The sequence below is a fragment of the Equus caballus genome, chromosome 24 (genome assembly GCF_041296265.1).
Source record: "Equus caballus isolate H_3958 breed thoroughbred chromosome 24, TB-T2T, whole genome shotgun sequence".
NCBI lineage: Eukaryota > Metazoa > Chordata > Mammalia > Perissodactyla > Equidae > Equus > Equus caballus.
The window spans coordinates 56,484,652-56,497,520 of record NC_091707.1 but is presented as its reverse complement, the minus strand read 5'-3'; the positions used below and the strand labels follow the sequence as shown (position 1 = coordinate 56,497,520).

Here is a 12,869-nt window from a genome sequence, read left to right as displayed (position 1 = left end):
CCCTAGTCTATCAAATGGAGGCAGGCAGGCTGAAAAAGCCACTGGGGGCAACCTTTGAAAGAGCCTGAAGAGTTTAAGAAGGAGATCAGGAAAACAGACTGGAAAGTGAGTTGACTGAGGCACCCTCAAGCACAGGAAGTTGGTTGTGACAAAAACCAGAGCTGTCATTTTTTTTAAAGGGTAAAGGGAGATGAATTTACATGTGTCAGAAATGAAGATCTTAGAGAGGGAGATAATTTCAGATGGTTTTACCATCATATTATCTATAAATATTGATTACTCCGTTGTGGAAAATAAGGTTTTATGCATTTGGGAGCACTCTGAACAGAAAGACAAAGACAGTTTTACAGAGAAGCCAGATTTAATTACTCTCATTGAGAAACATGTTTTCAGTGATGAGGACAAAATGCTGAAGTATCTTAGCATCTTATTTGGAAGTATCATTATAGTAAAAACTTGAAGGTTACCTTCAAAGTACATGAGAAGCAAAACCTGCCCAGCTACACGCTGAGACCTAGCACCTCCAAAACAACTCTGGAGTGCCCCCACCCTCGCCATACCTGGAAGTGCGGGCTGGAGACACATTTGGCCAACTGCCGGAAGAGAGGCTCCATGATCTTCACAAATTCCGACGGTTCAATCACATCTAAAATCTCCTCTAATTCATTTAAGAACATGACTTCTTTTGGACTGTGAGTCTTTGGCCAGTATTTGAGGAGTGCCATTACCACCTAGAGAAGAAATGACACACAGTGTGATGCCCATGATGCCCCAACTTCTATGAATTAAGAAATTTGCTTTGTGCCAGCCCTGGTGGCTTAGTGGTCAAGTTCAGCGCACTTCACTTCAGCAGCCTGAGTTCAATTCCCAAGCGTGGACCTACACCACTCGTCAGTCAGTGGCCATGCTGTGGCGGTGGCCCACATACAAAATAGAGGAAGACTGGCAACAGATGTTAGCTCAGGGACAATCTTTCTCAGCAAAAAAAAAAAGGTCTGTTTTCTTGTTAAGGTGTCCTCGCTGCAAAGCAACAAAATAAGGTAGTGCTTTTTTCCTTGCAGAAGGAACACTGATTCAGTAAATTAGTACGTGGGTTTTTTTTTATAATTAGAGAAATAGGTCTAATTTTATATATTTAAGAATCACAATTTTAATTTATGTAACCCACTCTTGCTGATTAAACACCATTTCAGTAAGAGTCAGTTCCTTTAGAAAAAATAAGCAGTTAGGAGAGTCTAGAGAGAAAAAGACCAATGGAGGAACACAGAGCATATGTATTCATATATGTTTGAGTGTAGAAATGGCCAGTTCTGAAACTGTTGGTGACATATACACATATGCACAATCTGTTTCTTTCTCGAATTAAGTGACCATTCAGATTTATACACAAACATATAAACATTATGTGTGTATACATGGTACTTTCAGGTGCGCTAAAATATATCAGAGAGATGAGAGATAACCTGATGTTAGCTCATGTCACACGGGGCTGTGGGGGGACCTGGGCTCGGGCCCACACTGCTCAGCGTGCGTGACCTCGGGCTGGTTACCAGCCCCTCAGTGCCACAACAATCCCCACCCCTGGGGCTGTGATGACCTTATTATTAAATCCACACGACTGCCTGAACAGCGCTGGGCCCAAAGTGAGTGTGTGGCAGTGTGACCTTGGCGAGGACCCCACCCAGAGAGTGTCTGCGTGGCTCGGCATGGCTTCCTGATCTGTGGGTGCTGGAGGTTATGTTCCTCGCCCAAGTCAGACAGGCACCAAGTTTCCACCAGGCAACCTTTCTTCCTTTATCGTGTTCCTGCATCACAATCATACCAGTAAAGACTGTCCACCCAAAATATCAGATTTGACTCAATACAGATTAATAATATTTCTACACTTTAGCTACATTAAGTCTAAAACAGTACAACCTAAAACAGGCCCCTATGTATAAATATATATACACACTTGACACATTAATGTACAACTGCAAGCTATTACTTTAAAGCAGCTGTTTAGCCTCATCACAGAAACTTCTGGAACCTCCCTTGCAGCGCCTAGCATCAGGACTGCTGTGAAACTCACCACAGATGTTGGTTCTTGCAGACTGGCTGGTGGTTTCCACTCACTAGTCATTTCCAGCCCCACAGATCACACCAGCTCACTGCTTAGCAGGCCTGCCTTTTATTGACACCATGGTTAAAACAAGGTGGTCTTTAAACACCATCTACTTAGAAACCGTTTTGATGCTTTTGGCATTCAGGCTCCTGGATAATCTTTCATGATGTTGCACTTTATAAAACACTAAAATTTATAAAAAACAAAGCTCCTAGTTTTGAAATCTGACACACAAATTTACAAAACAATTGTCTTTAAAAGGAATTATTAAAAAAATGCATCATTTAATGATTTTCCTCCTTTTTGCTCAAAATCATTTAACAGACATTTATTGAGTACTTACTATACTCTGTGGGAACTAGTGTTCAGAATACAGACGCAAATCACTTCACAAATGCACTACTTCTGGGAATTTGTCAAATGGAATTTTATTAGGAGAAGTATGTTAATTCGTGAGCTATATGATACAATTGATTTAGCTATTTGATGTCTCCGGAAAAGGTATTATTTCTGGAACCAGAGCCTCACACTGTTTGGAACGACCATGATCAATACCCAACTGTTCCGGAGTGCAACAGCATTTTGCAGAAGCGGTGTCTGCTTGGGGAATGCTAATCCTGGGCAACAATGGCCGCTTGCTGCTGGGCACACTTCAGGCACAGAGCTTTCCTCTGGAAACTCAATGGGCTGCCCGCTCCCTGGAGAGGGTGGAGGAGGGCAGGAGAGCCTGGGCATGCATGCCAGCGGCTCTGGTTTGGTGTCCTGGGGAGTGTCCTGTCCTGGTACGCCAGGGAAAAAGAGTTCCCACCAGGCCATGAAGCAAAACTCGATTAGCCTGGAGACACAGGTGGGCAAAAATGCAACATGATGTTACTTCCGTACGTTACTGACGAACCTCTGTTCTTACAATAGTGCACGCGTTCACTGTGCGCCCAAGGCTTTGGAGCACTGTATACAGTTCACAAATGAAAAGTATCCATTACACGTTACAAATATCTTCTAAACAGGTCGCACTTTAAAAATGCCCCCTCGGCCCCACGTTGACTCCAGGAGCGCCCTGGGTGCAGGACTGGGAGACACGTGTGCTCCAAGTGTCCTTAGCTGCAAGCGTCACAAGAGTCTGCACTTTCATCTTATTATTGACAAGCTTTCCATGCTGAAGTAAGACCAAATGGCCTGTGTATTTTTATAAAATGTGAATTTCAAGGGAAGGAATTTACTGAGGCGAAGGTCTGAACGTTTTCAAGAAAATTAAATCTGCTTTCTATGGTTGACAGAGTACTATTCTATTATCTGTGCCGCAGGAAATTAAGAAATGAAGTGATTCTGGGTGGAAATACTGGGGTCTGGGTGTGTGGGGGCTTGGAGCGTCTCTGTGCTCGTGCCAAGGCAGAGTTTCCTCCCCACGACTTAAGAGGGAAGGCCCAGCCCAAGTCAGCACCGCAACTCAAAGTTTTCAGCCTTGCAAAGTTACACTAGCTCTACTAGTGGGAATTGGAAACATTCGTAACTTTACCAGCTCTCCCATCATTTTCAGGTGGAAGGGGGAACAGGGTGGACCCTGCTCACTGAGCCTGGCTGGGGCAGGATCAGGATTCCTGCTCTGGTGACATGGGCGGGGCCCCAGGCCGTGAGGGGTGCCGGGCGCGGGGAGCTTAGACTACGTAAACAGTGTCAGTCTAGCGAGCCCTTTAGCTGCTGGAGAGCGTCAGAAACACGCACAAAGAAAAATCATACGGGAAAACGGCACGCTTTTCCTCTCCTCCCACATTTTTCTTTCCCCTTTTATTTCTGAAGTAGGAAAAGGGCACAAGCGTGTGTTAGTATTTCTTCACACAGCACTTTCTCCAGTAAAAACTCTCACCCTTTACTTTGGAGAAGACCTTCAAATAGGAGGCATTAGGACGTGTCACCATTGGAGAAAAGATATTAATAACACAGCCTCACCCTGAACTGGAGTAAACGCTTTGTGTTTGATGTTGGAGTCTAATAAGATTCAACACATTTCGTCGGAGGCTTCCAGAATCTCACTCAGGGCTGAGGCTGAGGCGTGAGGAGACCCTGGGGAGGAGGGTGCAGGGAGAGGGCCCCCTGGAAGGGCCGGCAGAGCGGGGCAGCCCCGTCACCTCTGCAGCCAGCAGCAGAGGGACGGGATCCAGGGCTTTTCCTGAATTTGTGGGTGAGATGGGGGAGTCTACACAGAATTTAGAAGCTTAAAAGAAAGCAGAGATCAGAAGCCAGTTTAACGCAGGAGCACGGTATTAAGAATTTCTCAGGTATTTTCAGTATAAAAATTACAGTCTCACAAGAAAACTGTGAAAGACTGCTAATGGGACAGAAAAGACTCAGGAATTACAATATTTACCTTTTCTTTTCCAATGGTAACTTTATTTTTTTATTTTTCATTTTTGTCTGAGGAAGATTAGCCCTGAGCTAACATCTGTGCCAATCTTCCTCCACTTTTTATGCGGGATGCTGCCACAGCACGGCTGATGAGTGGTGTACGTCTGCACCCAGGATCCGAACCTCCGAACCCACACTGCTGAAGCAGGGTGCACTGACCTTAACCACTATGCCATGGGGCCGGCCCCCAATAGTAACTTTAAAGACAGTATTCAAACATTTAAACTGGCACCTAATACTTCTTACTTTGTTACTGAATAGTGAAAAACAACCCTACCAAAAAATGGGCAATGGATTTAAAGATTTCTCTAAAAAAGATACACAAGCAGCCAACACACACATGAAAAGATACTTAGGGAAAAGTAAATAAAAAAATCACAATGAGAGACACTCCACACTCACTAGGATGACCATAATAAAACAAAAATGACAAGTGTTGGAGAGGATGGGGAGAGGCTGGAAGCTCTGTGCACTGTGGGAGGGAACGTAAAAAGCTGCAGCTGCCGTGGAAAACAGCGTGGCGGGTCCTCAAAAGGCTGAACACAGAGTCCCCACGTGAGCCAGCACTCCCATGTCTGGGTGCACAGCCCAAGGAGCTGGAAGCAGGGGCTTGAAGAGAGATCCGCACGCCCGTGCAGCATTATTCACAACAGCCACAATGTGGAAGCACCTCCAGTGTGCACTGTCAGCTGAACGGATAAACAAAAGGGGGCGCCTCCACACAATGGAGTACTAGTCGGCCACAGTAAGGAGTGAAGCTCTGATGCCACTACGGACGGCGAACGCTGAGGACGCCACGCTGACTGAAATAAGGCAGCTACCAAAGGACAAGTTCCGTATGACTACTTACGCGAGGTACTCAGAGCGGTCAAATTCACAGACAGAAAGTAGACTAGAGATGACCAGGCACTGGGAGGAGGAGAAGTGGGGCTTTACTATTTAATGGATACAGAGTTTGTTTGGGCCGTGAAAATGTACTAGAAATAGTGACAGTTGCACAACATTGTGAATGTAATTAATGCCACTGAACTGTACACCTAAAACAGCAAATTCTGTTATATATATGTAACCACAATTAAAAATGTTAATGTAATAGACAAAACCCCACTGAATTGCACATTTTAAAGGGGTGAGCTGTATGATATGTGAATTATATTTCAAAGCTGTTACAAAAGCGTACTTGAGAGGCCGCCCCGGGGCCGAGTGGTGAAGTTCGTGCTCCGCTTTGGCAGCCCAGGCTTCACCAGTTAGGATCCTGGGTGCGGACCCAGCACCACTCATCAAGCCACACTGAGGCGGCATCCCACACCACACAACTAGAGGGATCTCTAATTAGAATACACAAATAGGTACTGGGGGGAGTTGGGGAGAAGAAGAAAAAAAAAGTAAGATTGGCAACAGATGTTAGCTCATGGCTAATCTTAAAAAAAAAATTGTATTCGAACGCTTCAACTGGTACCTGACACACCCAACTTCGTTAATCTAGGCTACCATAGCCTTTTTATTTTTGATAAAAATAAAATGCAAACAAGTTTAGAAATCCAAACACTAAGCGGTATCAATCTAACATTCACTTATGACACAATGATCATAAAACAGTTACACTCTGACTGGCAAAGTTTTCAGGACAGTAAAACCTCTTTAGTACAAGCATCCTGACCCCTCACTACGATCCCTCTGACTGAAGTCAGTTACATGTTGTTAAACCAAGAGCCATGAAAGTATTAAACTGCACGCGATTCAGTGGCCACGACCGCTCAGGTGCCCTGCGTTCAGAGCGGTCAAGTGCAACGAGGGTAAGATGGCAATCTCATTATAGAAAATAATCACTGCGATAGAGGAACTTGTAATTAAAATGACTACACTTTGAAAACCTGTACCACACGAATGAAATCAGTCTGTTTATTAGTGTTGTAACAAGATGAAAAAGCTGTCTGAACAGTCTTTGGTGAAGCAGACATACTGTGATGTTTACATTGAGCAAAACACACACGTGACACTACAAGGCGTGCTGGCAACAGAACCGAGACCCCACCAGAGAGAGTCCACTTACTGGTTCAGTGAGGGTGCTGTCCTTTTCTAAAAACTGCACAACACAGTATGCCAGCTAAAATGTAAAAGGAGAAAGAGTGTTAACATTCCATTTTAACACAGAAGTGCTGCTGGGTTTCTTCCAATGTCACTGTTAAACAGCTTCCTCTGCTGAGATGAGGGCCTGACGTGACCAGATGCTGTCCCCTGGTGTGCCCCCTGGGCAGCGCGGGTCCCCCACAGGCCCTGCAGGAGGCTCTGAGTGGGACTCAGGGAGGGACCCCAGGATGAAAGCGCAACAAACCATTCTCCCCATCATGGCTGATGGCACATCAGAGAGCTAAAGCAGCCAGGACACAGTCTTCTAGCCCAACACCAACAAGGCAGCCCAGGTTTGCTGGAGATTTCCCTTGTGGTCTTTTTGGAGACTGTAACGAACAAGTAACCTAACAGCTGGGAAAAATCGAATTGAAATCTGGTTCCATCTTAAATCTCTGAACTATTCATTTCTTCTATAGGACAATTAACACCATAACAATATAACACATAACAACGTAAAGATATTACCAGTTAATAGTAACCAGAGAAAAAACTCTAAGTAAAATATTTCCCAGGAAGCCAAAGTCATTAGAATCATCTAAAAAGTATACTTCCTGTAATTTATCCCGTGCCGAAAACTCCCACAGCGAGGCCTGCGGGGTGGAGGTCCCTGGCTTCTTGAACACTCGCTGGCATGCCTGCCGGGTGCCAGGCCCTGGGAAGAGCCACGAGCGAGTGCGAGACTGCAGCTGAAGGGGGAAGCCCCCTCACCCCCGGCCCTTTGCTGCTGCAGTCAGCGGGGCTGAAGCGCCATCTACACGGAACTTACATCAATAAGAGAAGAAAAAACCCAAATCTCCTGGGTAAATGCAGCCAACTAGCCAACAATTAGTAACCACCTAAGGACCAATTTTTCAACATAACTGTAATTAGATTTTTGAAAAGTTTTAAAAATCTACAGCTTAAAAAGAAACCAAACAACTTTTTCATAGGCCATGGACATAGGGGCTTCCCCTTTGAGGTAACAGATTTTAAATTATACTACAGAAAACTCTCCTCTGAGACATCTTCCTGGACTTAAAACTAATTTTGAACTTCTCCATTCCTAAGATTTTTCTGATTTTCTTAAAAGAAATCTCTTTTTACCTCCTTATCCTTTCAATTATCACCAGAATCTTGATACCTAAGTCAATAGTGTGATATACAAAAGAAAATACTCCCAATTAAAAGGCTAGGATTCAATGGCTGGAGTTCAACGCTGTTCAGATGAAGAGAGCTGTGCTCCTGAGCACCTCCCCCCGTTCCCCCGACCCCGCCCCATCACTGCCGCCCCCTTACCTGTGGATGGTAGACACTCAGAGATTTCACTTTGTGCAAAGGCAGCAACACCTTCAATAAGAAAATCTTGTGCTCTTCTTTTAGTGGTAAGGCAAACCCGTTAATTATACTGTGAAAACAGAATTTATTCAAAGTTTGAATATTTAAAAATTCCAGATTTAAAAAAAAGATCTTGTTTTTCTTTCAGTTTTTGCTTTCAGCAGAAAAACCAGCAAGCAAAATATATGTTTCAGAAAAAGGAGGATTATCAGCAGAAATTAAAAAGAAAATTAAATATGTTCAAGGAAGCATAGTCATTTTTATCTTGCAACTACATGACAATTAAAATTCTGGGTTTATAGGGCGTTTCCCAGAACAGCAGCCGCCTCAGGGGGCAAAACCTCCTTCCTTAGACCACGAAGACTGGGCAGCCCGGCAGGACCCCCAGCTCCAGGGTTCCCCACACCCAGCATCTTCCCAGGGCCTTCAGCCACCTGAAGGAATTCCCACCTTCCCCGGGAAGTTCTGGCTCATCATTCGAATGATGGCAGAACAGAGTCCAGGTGTGCGGGAATGGGCATTGGTTAAAAATCAGCGTGAAAGCTGTTCCCTCTGCAAGGAGAGGTTCCTACTCTTAACCTCCAAACTTGAAGTGTTTGTCTGTAATAGCAAGTAGTTCATTTGTTTGGTTCTATCATTAGGCAAGTGCAGATAGACGTCACTGAGAGCTACAGAAGCGGTTAAAGCGATTTCTAGATCGGTCCGCCATCATCCATGAATCTCAGGCACTTGGGCACTGCAGGCAGTGTCAGTCTTAAGTGGCCATCGAGGATATGCTCATTCACGGCGGGGGCGGGGGGGGACCCTCAAGATCAAAGGCCTCTTCTAGGATCAAGCAACCAATCCTATTGGTGGGAGGAGCATGGAGGCCCTGTGCGCGCCATGTGGCAGGCTGTGCTGGACACTACACAGCTCACCCCATCCTCACAACCTAGGATGTGAGTATGTGTCTTCCCATTTTACAGACACAGAGGCAAAGAGTGGTTGAGTAAGGTCAGACAACTAGAAAGGGCACCCACTCAACCGCTCACAACACCCTGTTGAGAGAGGGACCCGCTGAGTGTGCTGGAACTAGTGAAAGGAGAATTCTCCACGAGGACTAACATTTTCTTTAAGTTATACCTAAAACAGCAGGGACGGTGGTTTTTCTCGGAACTCTGGGCAGGACCGCAGCTCCACCAGATGACAACAGTGATCCTTGAGAAAAGCTTATTGTGCTCCAATAGTTTTGGGAATCACTAGACTAAACGAGAGCTCACAGGCTTCTCCCCCAACCCTTGGCTGCCCCTGGACACTAAATCCCCAAGACGGGCTCGGAGAAAAGGCACTCCCAAGCCTCTCTGGCCACAGAACCCTGAGGACTCTGATCAGGAAACAGCGGGATGGATGGCCTAACATAAAATCTATAGGTCATCGATTTAAAAAAAATCATTGATTTAAAAAAGTTCTAGCAAGCAAAAGCCTTACTTGGATTAAGATGATGAAATTTTTGAAATGTTAATTATTTTCTAAGTATACATAGGAATAATTTATAAAATCAAAGCAGTTTGAAATATTAGCATTTACCCAATCCCCCAAATGTACAATAAATAATCTATTCTTCTTCTGTCAAATATAAACCTTAATGTAACTATTTTTAACACTGCTCTTGAGGAAGGAATTGAGTTTCCATAGTAATGCTACTGAGGTATACACAACAGACTACATATGGAACCACACAAATGGGAGAGACTTGTTACATAGTGTGTTCTAATCCAAGAGCTCACCAACCCCTTCTATCAAGTGAGATCTTAGTTAAGTTCTTTTAGAAAATGGTTTAAATTGCTTTGCTTTGGGGAGAGGAATGGTTGAACTCAATGAACTGGATCACTCTGGCATAAATGCCATCTAAAGCCATTCACTACCAACAACAGAGACAACTTACCTTCCCAATATTTCCAGTAATTCTGCTATGCCATTGTGATGCTCTGTTTCATAAATAAACCTAGAAAAAGCAACGTGTCCTTTAGACTTAGACACTGAAATAACAGCTGGGAAAACTAAAATCCTCTGAATAAGAAAACAATGCTTTTGGGAGGAAAACCATGCAGCCAGGCAACAATAGGCACATCCATTTGTGAAGACCATCCCCGGGGCACTGCTCATTGTTGCCAACACAAAGCCTGGATGTGGGGACACCTGGAGGACAGAGCTCAGGCTTGCTTAAATTGTTCCCCAACATTTATTTTGAAAGTTTCAAACAAAAAGAAAAGTTGAAAGAATTTCACAAGGAGCACTGGTACTTCAATCACCCAGATTCAATGAGGCACAATTTGCTGTTTGCTTCAGCACACATACATTCACCTATCAATCCCTCTATCCATCCCTTAACCCATCTTATTTTTTCGCTGCATTTCAACAAAAGCGGGCTTCTGACTCAATTTTACGGCCTCCAACATAGCCCAGTCTCTGCAGAGGGGACAGCTCCTTCCTTACCACTTGGGCCGCCTTGCCGACCTCCCCACCCTACACCCTGCATTTCCTCTAGGCTGCATCAAGCGCCATCTGAGTCCGAGAAGCCTCGCCCGCTGGAACCACCGTGTATGCTTCCTGGGGCTCCTGCAGCACCTCCGGTACCCTGGGTTGGCCTGAGGTCAGGGACTCAGACTTTTCCTCACTGTGTCCCCGGTGCCAGGATCGAGCCTGGCATCCGTCTGATGCTTGAAACACATATGCTGAATAAACTGGGGACACTGAGACGGAACAGGGACACGAAACAGGAAAACATCTTCTCCCGCAAAAGATTCCTCAGAAATAACCTGCTCCTGCCCCACATCCTCGCTCACCTGGAGTGAGTCTAAACCGACATGAGCAGCGCACTCTGCCTGAAGTGAGGGAGGGGTCTGAGAGAGGCTCCTGCCTATGAGACGAAAGCTATTAGTCTAGAGACAACTCCAGGCCAAAAATAAGAGCTTGTGATGACTAAAAAATGTGACTCTGAAATTTTATTGTCATTGTTTGAAGCAAATGGAACAGTGACCTTTGGGTAAAGAAGAGGGCAAACACCCATAAGACACGATCTATTCCTGAAAGATGGGTCTTCATGTTTCCATATTCCCAAAGGACCAGAATTCACCGAGGGGCTGGGGCTCGAACTGGGCCCTGAAGGAGGATTTTGACAGATTTTTAAAAATGGGGGCATGGAGATGAGGCAAGAACTTGCTTGGCTGGAACAAAGGTCTGTAACACGGAGCAGGTGGCAGGCGTCGGGTGGGGAGGTGGGCAAGGCAGACATGCGGAGCGGCTCGACACTAGCCTAGACAGATTCAGACTCGAGCCCACAGGCATCAGGGTCAGAACCACTGAGCAGGGAGTCACTGTGACCGACATGGCAACCTGGCTGGTAGGAGCAGGGCGGTCGGGTATCTGGCACTGAAGCATCTGTGCTGCCACCACATACATCCATCACCCTGGCTGCTGCACCTGCCCAGGACTGAAGGCTGCTCTCAGCGCAAGTCACAGCCTCCGTGGGCTGCCCACACTGAGAAGCACTTTAATTTATGAAACTCAACCCCACGGCTCCCCTCTGCTTCGCTTGTTTTATTTGAAATACTTAAAACAGTTTAAATGTAGCAAGTTATACCTTTGTTTATAGTGCAACCAAGCAAGTGCAGTTAGGATTCCTCTCATGTATAACCTGGAGAGCTGGGCAAGCCGTGGGTGACACCAGGCTCCCGAAGACTGGGAGCGGAGGAGGGGCGGTCAGCTCTGTACTTCTGAAATAGATGCCCCTGATTCCACCAGCTTTAACATTTAAATAAGGATGGCTTTCAGCTCTAAGCCATTTTTGTTTTCCTAAATCAACATTACTATCTTCTAACTGATAAGTTCCTAATTTCTAATTCTTTTAACCTGATTTGAAGTAGGCATAAAAAGAGAAAGTCAGTCTAACTCTCTCTCTTACTTTTCCAGATGAGGTCACAGAGACCCACGGAGGGCGGGCTAGAGGGTTTCCTACTCTTTCAGCAAAAAGGAATTCGGGCTCTCCAAAAACCTCAGTGGAACCTGCTTGTCGCAGACAGTCTCCAAGATGGATGCCATCCACTCCTTTCCTCTCTGGAGAGGGTGTTCTGCACTTCACCCGAAGAGATGGAATCTCTTTCCCCTCCCTTTGAATCTGGGCTGTCCTGTGACTCGCTTTGACCAATACAAAGGGGAGCGGTCAGTCTGTAGCACTTCTGGACCAAGCCTTTAGACGACCGGCAGCCTCTGCTTCTGCCCTCCTGGAGGCCAGCTGTGGCTGTAAGAAGTCACACCTACCCGAGCCACTTGGACATTCCAGCCCTTGCAGACACCCTGTGGAGCACGCAGCCCAGTTTAATGAATTGTCAGAACAGCAAATTGTTGGTAAGCCACTGAGTTGTGGGTGGTTGTTATGCAGCAAAGAGGACGGAAGCCCTGCTCCTCCCTGTCACCTCACCTTCAGGTTCCGGTTTGCCAGATCAGGTATTATCAGTTATCTAGAGCTCTGTTTAACTCACATCTTAAAAATGCTGATTAGGATGAGAAACTACAGAAATAAATAGGAACTTTACATTAACATTTTCAATAAGTTGAACCAAACATGTTTGAACCATTCTTTTCCTCATAGGATACAGTTGTACCACACACAACTTCGATGGGCTGAATACATGTCTCAAGAGCTTTCTCCTTAATTTTTTCTCACACGAAACGAGGAGGGAAGGAAGTTGAAGGCGGGAACCCAAACCAAGTATGGAATCTACATATAAGCTCACTTTTGAGTGTATATATCAAGAATGGTAATTATAGAAAAGACTACTAAAAAACAAAACAAAAACATCATACCCTAGCATGGAGCTTCTAGTGAGAAGTGAACTAACCTATGTATAGTAACTTTTAAATAATCATCTGAGTG

General features: G+C 45.2%; 1 protein-coding gene across 11 annotated transcripts in view; it reads right to left on the bottom strand.

The window, feature by feature from the left end:
* The window catches only part of PPP2R5C (protein phosphatase 2 regulatory subunit B'gamma), a 140,457-nt gene that overhangs the window by 19,065 nt on the left and 108,523 nt on the right, over positions 1-12,869 (bottom strand). For all 11 annotated transcript variants that reach the window (XM_023628403.2, XM_023628405.2, XM_023628404.2 and 8 more), the window contains 4 exons: positions 9,879-9,938; positions 7,916-8,024; positions 6,561-6,614; positions 561-731 (listed from right to left, as the gene is read on the bottom strand). In XM_023628403.2, the coding sequence (XP_023484171.1) occupies positions 561-731; positions 6,561-6,614; positions 7,916-8,024; positions 9,879-9,938 (394 nt within the window). The remainder of the gene's footprint in view (positions 1-560; positions 732-6,560; positions 6,615-7,915; positions 8,025-9,878; positions 9,939-12,869) is intronic.